The 13,097-nt window shown below is 39.1% G+C and overlaps 1 protein-coding gene across 1 annotated transcript in view; it reads right to left on the bottom strand.

Annotated features, from left to right (window-relative positions):
* Nucleotides 1-13,097, bottom strand: part of LOC106874307 (phosphorylase b kinase regulatory subunit beta) — a 43,149-nt gene that overhangs the window by 10,699 nt on the left and 19,353 nt on the right. The window contains exons 9-17 of the mRNA XM_052973427.1: nucleotides 11,861-11,918; nucleotides 10,884-10,961; nucleotides 7,226-7,381; nucleotides 6,416-6,513; nucleotides 5,673-5,903; nucleotides 3,954-4,058; nucleotides 3,238-3,320; nucleotides 3,036-3,120; nucleotides 1,219-1,389 (exon numbers count right to left, since the gene is read on the bottom strand). Coding sequence (XP_052829387.1) covers nucleotides 1,219-1,389; nucleotides 3,036-3,120; nucleotides 3,238-3,320; nucleotides 3,954-4,058; nucleotides 5,673-5,903; nucleotides 6,416-6,513; nucleotides 7,226-7,381; nucleotides 10,884-10,961; nucleotides 11,861-11,918 — 1,065 coding nt within the window. The remainder of the gene's footprint in view (nucleotides 1-1,218; nucleotides 1,390-3,035; nucleotides 3,121-3,237; nucleotides 3,321-3,953; nucleotides 4,059-5,672; nucleotides 5,904-6,415; nucleotides 6,514-7,225; nucleotides 7,382-10,883; nucleotides 10,962-11,860; nucleotides 11,919-13,097) is intronic.

Here is a 13,097-nt window from a genome sequence, read left to right as displayed (position 1 = left end):
ATTTTTCATTTAGTTTCTTTCGGGACTTTATCCCTAATTTTGTGGTTCTAGAACCTAGCTGTTCTTTCTAGCGTAAGGAATCCCGTGAGTGGATTCCTCTTATGTATTTAAATATACACTGTACCTTATGAGTAATTCATAGTCTTTGGACTAAACTTTTATACGCTAAGGCCACTTGGTGGTGAAAATTTTTTATTAATTTCCATTTCCCTTTGATATGATTAAGTTGCAGGATATTGTGAAAGAAGTGTGGAGGTGGGGAGTGAGTGGCGTAAATCTGAATATATGCAGAGATGGAGGGGGGGGGGCTACTGGATAGCAATGATACAGAGGTACAGGGCTATGAGAACAGGATTGAGGAGTGAGAGCTAGGCATAGTGTATGAGGGAGGAATTATGTACATTATTTACATTTGATGGATATCTGTCCTCATTTTGTTTGTTGTTAACACAACATTTCAGCTGATTACACCCTCCAACCTTCATTAGGTTTCTTGGGGGAAATTTTGAACCTGGCTTCTCATTCCTAAGGTATTTTTCGATGTTATTATTTTTATTCGGGTCACTGCCTGGAATCGAACTCGGAATCTTGGGGTTAGTAGCCCGCGCTCTTAACCACTATGCCATATGCCTGTGGGCATAAGGTGTAGTGGTTAAGAGCCCACGGGCATATGGTGTAGTGGTTAAGAGCATGGGCTACTAACCCCAAGACTCCGAGTTCGATTCCTGGCAGTGACCCAAATAAAAATAATAACAATAATAATAACATCGAAAAATACCTTAGGAATGAGAACTCAGGTTCGAAATTTCCTCAAGACACTTGATGAAGGCTGGAGGGTATATCAGTCAAAACATTGTGTTAACAACAAACAAGATGAGGACAAATATCTGTCAAATGTAAATAATGTAAATAATGTACATAATTCCTCATCTCTTATATATAGAACTGTATTAGCAACATCAGTTGTCAAGCGATGGTGGGGGAGACAAACACAGACACACAAATACATACATATACGACAAGCTTCCTTCAGTTTCTGTCTATCAAATCCACTCACAATGCTTTGGTCAGCCTGAGGCTATAGTAGGAAACAATTGCATAAGGTGCCACACAGTGGGCCTGAACCTAGAACCATGTGATTGGGAAGCAAGCTTCTTACCACATAGCCACTGCTGTGTCTATAATGTTAAAAATAAAACAACCATGGGACATATTTACCTTTATGTCTGCTTCTTCTTCCTCTACATGTGCAGGAGGTGGGATTGCCAACATGTTGGAAATGTTCAGTGAAGAAGGTTTCTCTTGAAATGGTTGGAAAATCTCCAAGTCATCGAGCACATGTAGGAAGTCCAAATGTTCAATGCATGCAGAGGATATCATTGCCTGAAGGTGAGATAAAACACACATGTAGATATTGTAGTCTAGAAGCATTGTTGAGCAGAATTAAGATATCAAAACTGCAATGCTGTAATATGCGGAAATATTATAGGAATGAATGGTGGCACTTTTTACATACGGTGTTAGAGACAGGTATCATCATCATCATCATCATCATCATCGTTTAACGTCCGCTTTCCATGCTAGCATGGGTTGGACGATTTGACTGAGGACTGGTGAAACCGGATGGCAACACCAGGCTCCAGTCTGATTTGGCAGAGTTTCTACAGCTGGATGCCCTTCCTAACGCCAACCACTCAGAGAGTGTAGTGGGTGCTTTTACGTGTCACCCGCACGAAAACGGTCACGCGCGAAATGGTGTCTTTTATGTGCCACCCGCACAAGCCAGTCCAGGGGCACTGGCAACGATCTCGCTCGAAAATCCTACAGGAGCCAGTATTTATGTAGAAATATGTTTAGACATATACACACACTTAGACGTGTGTGTGTGTGTGTGTGTCCATTAAGGGAATTGATGTACAAACATTAAAGAATATATCCACAATAATTAAGAGCTAAATCAATATAAAATTCAATAACATGTCATTAACCCTTTTCATACCAACCCAGCTGAAACCACCTCTGGCTCTGTGGTACAAATGTCTTGTTTTCGTAGGTTTTGAATTAAAATCTTCCACCAAACCTTAGTCACAATTTATGTTCCTAACACTAGTTTAATGATAACAAAGTTATTTTACTAAATTCTTTGTTATATCTTAAATTAATTGAAAGAAACACAGAACATCTCAACAGAAATATGGTAAAAAAAAAAAAAAAAGGGTTAAAATATATAATAGAGAAACAATTCTTAACCATTTTGGTTGTAGAATGAATGTTGTTGATACTGGTTTATTTGAACCATTTCATAAGCCAAATGATTGAGATTTTGTGGACACTCTGTATATATGTATATATACCATATTAAATCTCAGAGAGATATAAACAGTAGCAATATAGAATCGTAACATATAACTGCCAACTAAGCGTGGCATCGTATAAGGGGCAGTGTTACTGACATTTATAGCCCCAGGAAAACATCTCTTCCAGCTGGCTCACGACACACAGTTCTGTGTTTGATTAGTATTTGCGAGGGGAGGTCATTGCTCCCATCTCTAGCTTTACGTGATACATACGAACTCGAGTTTCTGGGTGGTTACCCTTCATCAGTGTGTATAATCATGGTGATTAACAGATGCTGTCCAAGACCCCCAGATGGACCTATATCACAGCAAGGAACTCAGAGGAAGGTAGCAATATCAATATCCCTCCTTCACCAAAAGCCAATCGCAAGAGAATGGCCATTGAAAAGGTAATAATGCGAGCATAAGTTAAATCAATGATTATGATAATGATGATGATAGACATTTAGCTGCTATTTTTTGCAAGAGAAGTGACCCTGTAGAAATGTCTCTGACTATTGTTGTGAAGGAAGAAACAATGGTGTTCCAGAAAAACAATTTCAGTAATTAATTGAGGGAGACCCCCCCCCCCCCGGATAGAAAACAGATGTTTGCTGCTGCTGCTACTACTGCTGCTGCTGAAACATTAATAAATTAACAATACTACATAACATGAAATAGGAAAACACTTACCTGAAGCCTTCCAAATCGTACTCGAAGGCCACTACAATCCCCTCTTTTTAATTCAGATAAGAGATCCAAAAAGCAATTGAAATCTCCGTTCCTGAAAGAGTAAGGAAACAAGCCATAGAATTTGGTGGCAACTATGGGAGAATATTATTCAAAAATTCTTTAGTTGAAAATGATATAGTAGGAAGAAAAAACAAAAAAAAAAACTTACTGGACAATATCCTGTCGAATCACCATACAGAATGTCGGCCTTCCATACAACTTCCAGCATTTAGCTACAAAAGCCAGATCATTCTAGAAAAGAAAACAACAACTTCTTATCAATAAACAAGATCAAGGCAGTGAGCTGGCTGAATTGTTTGTTGAGTAGCATAGAGACATTGAAGCCCCAACGTCTGGCAACTTGCTGCTGCTTCGCCGCCGTCGTCGTCGTCATCATCATCGCCATTGCACTCACCATCAAATTGAGATTATCTGACTGGCTCCTGTGCCAGTGCCACATAAAAAGCACCATTCGAGTGTGGTCAATGCCAGTGCCACCTGACTGGCCTCTGTGCTGGTGGCACGTAAAAAGCACCCACTACACTCTCGGAGTGGTTGGCGTTAGGAAGGGCATCCAACTGTAGAAACACTGCCAGATCAAGATTGGAGCCTGGTGCAACCACCTGGTGTCCCAGACCCCAGTCAAACTGTCTTCAGTCAACCTATGCCAACATGGAAAGTAGACGTTTAAATGATGATGATGATGTACAGGTGCATTGTTGAAAGTGATTGCAAAGCAACATGAAGTGATGTGTCTTGCTTAAGAACACAATGCACCCTTTGTCCTGGGAATCGTGCAATCGGGAGTGCAATGCCCTAATCACTGGGTCACCGTGCCTCCTCCCCCACCACACAAAAGTAAGTAAAATAGGAAAGAAAACTCACTTTGCAATTATCCACGACTAATGACAGATCTTGGGCCAAATAAAAACTGCTGATTTCAAACAACAGAGGGTAACACAGCACAGTTTGGCCACAGATACGGTAAATCTGTAAGAAAAAATAATAATAATAAAAATAATAGTAGATGGGTAATTTTAGTATGATACAGAAGTTGTTAGATTTATTTTGGAGGTTAATGAATTAATGAGACTGTAATTTGAGATGAATATAGTTAGAAGTGTCAAAGGTCATAGTGGTAGGGGGCCAAGAGTAGGTTATCATTGGTGATGTTGTTTGTCTCCATGTTGGACCTGCTTGATTAGATTCTATGATCAAAGATTGTTCCATTTGGAACATCATTAACATCACTTGATGTCCATTTTCCATGCTAGCATGGGTAGGATAGTTTGACAGAATTCAACGGTCCAAGGACTGAGTTCTGCCCTAATGTCTGCTTTGACTTGGTTTCCATAACTGGATGCCCTTCCTAATGCCAGCCCCTTTACAGAGGGTCCAGTGTGCTTTTCATGTGGAACCAACACCAGCAAGGATGTCAAGTAACTTGTGAGACGAAGATGTCTCAGATTACTTGGTGGCCCTGCTGGTGTCAGTGCCATCCGAAAGGCACTGGTGCTGGTGCCACATAAAAGACACTGTACACTCTGTAAAGTGGTTGGCATTAGCATCATGTCTTTTATTCAGCTATAATGGCACACGTATGGATCTGTAATTAACCATCCAACCCATGCCATGCTGCCAGGAGTTGGGTGGTTTGACAGAAGCAGGCAAACTGGAGGGCTGCACCAGGCTCCAGTTGTCTTTTTAGGTATAGTTTCTATGGCTCAATGACCTTCCTAATGTCAACCACTTTACAGAGTGTACCATGTGCATTTTACAAGGCACCAGACTGTATCTTTAACTGATAATAATAAATGCCCGGATGCAGTACCTTGCAATGGCTCTCATGGCTTCTGATCTTAATTGATTGGAAGCATTATCATGTACATTGTTTTGTCTTGGTATAAAACGATGGGCTACAGCAAATATTCTGCTCAATACCACAGATTTGCTTGTCAGTGGGTTGACCTTAAGCAGTTGAGCATGTCCCATGGTGGTTGACAATATGTGCATCTGTGATCACAAGATGAAGTAGTGGGAGAAGCCATGTGTTGAGAGGAATTCTTTGGGGTTTGAATAATTCACCTCTGGAAACGTGGGTGTTTTGCTCAACATCCTTAAACAAACCTTATTCAGGGACCTTTTGAGGGAGATGGGCTACTCGACCGGAAGAAAATTCTAACTGGGCCCCACCTTCGAGGTCATGCCCTGTTTATCTTGATACAAGATCACCATGTTGCGCATATATGGTTGTGGTGCATGTGCCTGGTGTACCTTTATCAGACAGGTAGTCATGATGGGTATAATGGGCTTCGTATATTTTACCCCAGTGTCACTTTGATGGCATGCACCGCTCTCTCACTCAATAATAATAATAATAATAATAATAATAATAATAATAATGATAATGATAATATAACAATAAGTTATATCTTAGTAAATAATAATCTCTAGAAACCTCTTTAATGTCAGCTGACAATCCTTAAAAAAATTGATGTTTGTGTTAAAACAAGAGAAAATAGGAGAACCCATTCTGCTGACACAGTGCATTATAATAAGGGTATAAATAAAAAGAAACAAGGGAATTAAGAGAAAGAGGAGTACCTTTGAAGTACTAAGTACGCCAAATGGACGAGACGGCCTTCCTGATATTTGGAGCTTCTTGTTCTGACCAAGGTACTCATAAGCCTTTGTTAATTCTTTTGGTGACCAAATCTGGATAGGTTCCACCTGTCTTGGAGTTTGGGTTTCAATACCATAGGTTCCCAACAGCTTTTGAAGTTCGGCACTTTCAGAGATGAGTACCATTTGAATGACGAGGTCATCAGGGGTGCCCTGTACAAAGAAAACACAAAAATCAAGAGAAACTTAAGAAAACTTGTTTGGAAAGAAAGAAAAAAAAAAACAAAACAATGTAATCTGAGGGAACTTTTATACAAATAAAGGGTTGATGCCCTAATTGTGAATTAAACACATCAACAATTAACAGATGGATAAGCACAACAGTTAACATATGCATAAGCACAACAGTTAACAGATGCATAAACACACCAGTTAACAGACGCGTAAACACAACAGTTAACAGACACATAAGCGCAACAATTAACACATGCATAAACACAACAGTTAACAAACACATAAGCGCAACAGTTAACATATGCATAAACACAAGTTAACAGACACATAGATACAATAGTTAACAGATATAGAAACACAACAGTGAACAGACATATAAACACAACAGTTAATGGATACACAAATACAACAGTTAATGGATATACAAACACATCGAGAGTGAAATTTGATCTGTTCACTGCTGTGATAAAGATGACCCAAAATATACATACCTGGAATGCACTGTATCGAGAACTGAACCGTGGTCTTTCTGGTGCAGGGAGATACCTACGAATAGGGTCCAGTTCATTGATATGGATTAAATCCTCTCCTGTAAAGAAAGTATCAAAGGTATTGTATATAGAAGATCACTACATTGATGGCTGGTTTAGATCTTGAGCAAAGAAGGAGGTCTTTATGTGGTTGCTTGATCAGCTAGAAATAACAGCGAATCAACCTCAGAATATGCACTATCATCAGTATTCCTGTTATAAAAGATAGCTTTATATAATGTGGAGTACAGAATTTCTGATATAAAAGGGAGGATAGCCAAGGCTGGAATAGCTTTCATTATAATTATGATGGATCAGGACTGACCACAACAGATCGTTTCAATGGTCAGTTAAACATGGTCTGCTTGACTACATCCAACACTGACCCTAACCCTCACCACCACACTTCTTCATCCTTACATAACATATTCTTACTTTGACCCACTGTAAATGGCAGCCAAATCATCTTCAAATCGTACCATTTTAGAAAGAGAAAAGAAGACATTTGATAATGTAGTTCTCAATATGCAATGCTGATGGGGTGGTCATGGCTGGAATCCACTCACAAGGCTTTGGTTGGCCAGAGGCTATAGTAGACGACACTTGCCCAAGATGCCATGCAGTGGGACTGAACCCAGATCTGGTTATCAATTACCAATATATTGTTTAGGGAGCATCTCCGTGATAAAAAAGACAGATTGTCCCCCATAACCAGAACAATGTCAACAGCTGGAGTCAACAACAACAACAAAAGTAATATCTGTTACTTACGGAGCATCTCAGCGATAAGGAGGACTGACTGTCCCCAGAGAAAGACTCCATCACTCGAACCTTCAGGGCTAGGGATCTTTTCAGTACTGCCAGGATTCTTTATTTCCTTCTCAATGTTTTCCTTTGGAACATAATAATACTTTGGTATCAGACAACCTGAAGAACAGAGAACAACCATGTCCGTGGATTAGTAAGATTTGGCAACTAGTGACATTCTGAACTGGTTTTGTTTTTAATGGCTTAACGAGGAAAAGAGTAGAGATTAAAAATCAGGGGCTACAGAGCCCTTTAGGGTCCCGAAGACTGGTAGAAGGAAAACGTTATCCTTAGAATACAAACCTGGACTGGCTGTAGGTACCCAAACAGAAGGTAAAAGCATTAAACCAAGTGACCGATTACATCTACCACCAAAGAATAACAATGGTATTTCTAACAGGCTTCCACACAGTTTCCTTCTATCAAATTTCAGTTAGCTACAAGACTGACTCTTACTCAAGGTACTGAATGCATGCTACACACTAGGATTGAACCTATAAGCATGTGGTTGCAAAGCAAACTGATTAACCTTACAGCCATGCTAGTTGTTCGGGAGAGTTGTCAATGTACTCAGAGTTCAAGCCCCAGGTATACACTCAGTGTTATGCAAACAATAGAAAAGTCAGTGCTGACATATTTAACGAACCAAGGCCACTTTGCATAGTGGATGGTGTTAGAAAGGGCATCCAGCTGTAAAAATCCAGCCAAAACAGTTACAGAAGCTTGGCCAGCTCTTGTGTCAAACTGTCACACCCATGCCAGCATGGAAGGCAGACGTTAAATGATGATGAAGATACGTTAAATAACAAAAATTACACATGCAATGCAGGGGGGAATAAATCATTAGTTTAGTGCTAAATTCTAAGCAAGAAACACAGGGGAGGTAATTCCAAAATTTAAATTAGATAATGTTGTCAATCCATATCTATAAGTGAGGGTGGACATTGTCTTTCAGTAAGCATTATTTTGAGGTCTTGAAATGCTTACTGAAAGACAATATCCACCCTCACTTATAGACGAGGGAATTAAACGTGCCAAAAAAACAGACATAAAAACACTAAGAACAACAAAACATAACACCATACCTCATCTCAAAACACTACTATTTATATCAACACACAAACCCAGAAACAGTGAGGCAGTCAACACTATTGTGCAAAATCTTCCTTTCCTAATTAGAGATCCAAAAATGAACGACATCCTGAAAACGTATAAACTCATCAAATGCAAAAAGCAACACAAATCGCTAAAGAGACTACTAACAAATGCGAAGCTTTACAAAACAACCACGAAACCAATGGTTAAAAAATGTGGACGTTCAAACTGTAGAACCTGCCCCAACTTACTTGAAGGCTCGGATTTCCTTTTCAAACAAGGACAGAGGTTCACAATTAAAACTGATTTCACTTGTGCCTCTGAGAACCTAATTTATGTAATAACCTGCTCGGGTTGTGGACACAACTATATTGGACATACAAGTAATGACCTTGTGAAGGAGAACCACTCCACATAAAGAGCAAATCCGTTTCCCACAATACAGGCAAATTCCTCTCAGCGAACACATAGAAAAATGTGCAGATAACATCAAACCAAATTTTACAGTCTTCCCCTTCTACCAGTGCAAAGACACAATCTCTCCACAAGAACGTTTAAATAAAGAAACTTTTTTCATTGAAAAATACAGAACACGTCTTAATATGCACGCATAACCAACTTTTATCTTTTTACATATTTCAATTCACGATTACATCACTGTACATAAATCCCCTCACCAAGCAAGTTTTTCGAAACTTTTTTTTGTGTGTACATATATATTCCCCTCCCCTTACCGAAAGCTGAACAGTTATCTCCCTTGCCAACAACAACAACAACAGCAACAACCAATTACCTCCCCTTATTTTTCTACTTGTAAAGTCATTCACTCGTAAATATGATCACACAGAACATGGACAAAAATTTCTTCTTAAGAAAATACTTATTCAAATAAGTAAACCTTAATATCATGAATGGCGAAAGCGAAACCTGTCGATATATTAAAAATTCTATTAAAACAATGTAAAGTGTGTGTATTTTCCTTTTTTAATTTATTATATATCTATCTATCTATATATATATATTATATTATTTTATAGATATTATTAATTAACAATACTCATAGACAAGCTAGACTCGAAGTGCTCAAGTTGAACTAAGTTCCAATTTATAATTTGAGTGGAGGCAATACTTCTGTTATGTTGAGCTTTATGCCACTTTATTAATGTCAAAGTAAGTGTGCATATATATATTGTATATTCTGCTGGATAATAAGTCATGTCCCTCTAGTTTTCCGCTCGTATTGCCTCCACTCAAATTATATTTATATACATATATATATATATATATATATATATATATATATATATATATATATATATGTATATATATATATATATTTATATGTTGATTATATGAAAAATTGGCTGCCTGCTCTGAGTTTTGAGCTTGGCTGCGCTGCTCACAACTGTAGGCTGGAGAAAACCTAGCCTTGAGTACCCAATATATCAAGTTGTACAACAGATAATGTTTGCACTATGTAAATAAATATTTTCATATACTTTATAACTCTTACATTATGACATGCCACAGCATAGCCACAGTCAAATGACTGAAACAAGCCAAAGATAAAGTGTGGTTGTGTGGCTAAGAAACTTGCTTCCCAGTCATGTAGTTTCGAGTTCAATTCCACTGCGGGGCTCCTGTAACATGCATCTTCTACATTAGCTGCAGGCTGACTAAAGCCTTGTGAGTGGATTTGGTAGACGGAAACTGAAAGAAGCCCATTCTTGTTTTCCGTGTGTGTGTATGTGTCCTTGATGATTATAAAAACGATGTGTGTGTGTCGGTGTTCCCATGATAATTAGAAAAACGAGCATCAGCACAATACAAGCTATGTTATTTGTTTCCAATATTCTGTGAAACCCATTTTCTGGCCATGGGACGAAATATTCTTTTCTACTCGAGGCACAAGGCCTGAAATTTTTGGGGAGGGGGCTAGTCGATTTGATTGACTGGTACCTGGTAATTAATTTACCGACCCCCCCAAAAGGATGAAAGGCAAAGTTGACCTCGGCGGAATTTGAACTCAGAACGTAAAAACAAACGAAATACCTCTAAGCATTTTGCCCAGTATGCTAACGTTTCTTATTTCTTTATTGCCCACAAGGAGCTAAACATAGAGGGGACAAACAAGGACAGACAAAGGGACTAAGTTGATTACATCGACCCCAGTGCATAACTGTTACTTAATTTATTGACCCCGAAAGGTTGAAAGGTAAAGTCGACCTTGGCGGAATTTGAACTCAGAATGTAATGGCAGACAAAATACCACTAAGTATTTCGCCTGGGGTGCTAACGTTTCTGCCAGCTCGCTGCCTTCATGGGCACAAATATTACTCTTGCTTGGAAATAGGTGAAGGTTGGTAGCAGGAAGGGCATCCAGCTGTAGAAAAGAATTTGCTTAAACAAATTACATCTGGCACATGCAAGCATGGAAGAGTGGACATTAAAATGATGATGTTGATGATGATGATGGATGTTATATAATGAAGAAGAAGAAGAAGAAGAAAGATACATAACAACTCACCATATCCAGTCTGTTTCAATAAAGGTTTAAGGCGTTGATAATACTCTTCAACCAATGCCTTATTGCCCTTGAATTCATCTGAAAAATAATTACAAAGATAATTAACAAACAATATTTATGAGGTACACATTGCGAACATAACACAAAATGCAATAACGACACAATCTATCAATCTACATTGAAGCATGTATGTATGTATATACATATACATGGGATGAGGTGGTGAAGCATGACCTTCGAATGTTGGGCCTCACAAAGGCAGTGACGAAAGACCGAGATCTCTGTAGAGATATACTGTGACTGAGAAAACCTGGCAAATAATGTGTAGCCCCCTATGCCAGTGTCGCATAACCAGCCCACTCAAAAAGTACCTTTGGATTGTAGGGCGACATGCTGTGCTTGAGGAGACCTATTGAGTCAAGTGCATCAACATCACCAACATAATCGAATCACACCACAATCAAATGGAAATTGTAGTTGTGGCTGATGCCATCGCTGCCTGGAGCCTGGTGCAGCCGCTGGCTCTCCAGACCTCAGTCAAACCATCCAACCCATGCCAGCGTGGAAAACGGACATTAATCGATGATGATGAGTCATGAATGCAACCCCTCTACACCAAGAATCCTGTTCTGCTCTGGCTGCCTCTCAACCTCTCTGTTCCTTACATAATGCTACCTCTCACAGGGTTTGTAGTCTTACAAACTGTATGATGATCTCACAAGTGCTGGTGTCACATGAAAAAGCACTCAGTACAGGCTGTAAAGTGGTTGGCGCTATGAAGGGTATCCAGTTGTAGGAACCAATGCCAAACTCAGTAATGAGTTAGCTGTGACAGTGTATGAGTGTGTGTGTGTGTGTGTGTATGTGTGTGCACTCGTGTGTGAAGTAAAGGTGCTGCTTACACTCTATCATGAGTTGGCTGTCACAGTGCATGTGTGTGTGTGTGTGTGTGTGTGTGAAGTGAAGGTGGTACTTACACTCAATCATGAGGTAGGCATAGAACATTGGCCACTCACACTCAATACCATCAAAGTTCTGTAAAGACAGAAAGAAAAAAATTGGTCAATATTTCTTTTAGTAAAAACATAGTTGATGTGTATGATTATTTGTTGGTCAGTGGTCAACTCTGTATGGTTATGGATGGACATTTATGCAGTTAGTTATGTGGGGAAATTATTGGATGCTGGTCAGCTATGTGTCACTGTTGGACAGTGGTCAATTATGAGTATAGTTTGATAGTAGATAACTCTGTTGTTACTGTTGGACAGTGGTCAGATATGTGTTATTGGACAGTCTCATTGTAAATAGCCTAGAGAGGAATTACCAATGTCATGCTGGTCTATACTTGGCACATTCTTGTATAAAACTGAATCCTTCACTGATATCACAACAGTTCCAGTAAGAACCCACAGGAAATTCTGTTGGTCAGTTATAGATAAATAGATAAAGTGGCATTATATCAGTGACCAGGTCATAGATGTGCCACCATGGTCTAAAGTAACTGACCAATAGATACATGTAGGGTCATGTGATGCAATATAGTTTGTTAATGTAATGTCATGTAGGTTATTAATGTGCACCAAAGTGGCACCTCGGGCAAGTATCTTCTACTACAACCTTTGGCTGACCAAAGCCTTGTGAGTGGGTTTGGTGGGTGGAAACTGAAAGAAGCCCATTGTGTGTGTGTATGTGTCTTACCACCACTTGACAACCAGTGTTGTTTGTGTATGTCGCCCATAACTTAGCGGTTCAGCAAAACTGACTGCTAGAACAAGCTTTAAAGAAATTGAGGTTGATTCATTCAACTGAAAACCCTTCAATGTGGTGCCCCAGTATGGCCACAGTCCAATGACTGAGACAAGTAAAAGATAAAAGACACCACATGGACAGCAGAGTTAAAGAGTCACATACCCAAAAATGTACCCCATGTGGTGGTTCCATGTCCAAGACAACTGACCAAAATGGATAACAAAGGAATTATTTAATGACGTAAAAATATGTAAATGTCATTAACCATTTTGTAAAGAGAATTGTAATTAAGACATTGAAATATACTGTAGCAAAAATTATGGGTCCAGGTTCAGTCCCACTGTGTGGAACCTTGGGCAAGTGTCTTCCACTATAGCCTCAGGCCAACCAAAACCTTATGAGTGGATTTAGTAGACAGAAACTGAAAGAAGCCCGTTGTATATATATATATATATATATATATAT

This window comes from Octopus bimaculoides, chromosome 1 (genome assembly GCF_001194135.2).
Source record: "Octopus bimaculoides isolate UCB-OBI-ISO-001 chromosome 1, ASM119413v2, whole genome shotgun sequence".
Taxonomy (NCBI): Eukaryota; Metazoa; Mollusca; class Cephalopoda; order Octopoda; family Octopodidae; genus Octopus; species Octopus bimaculoides.
Note: the sequence above shows the minus strand (reverse complement) of the source record. Positions and strands in the feature narration are given on the sequence as shown.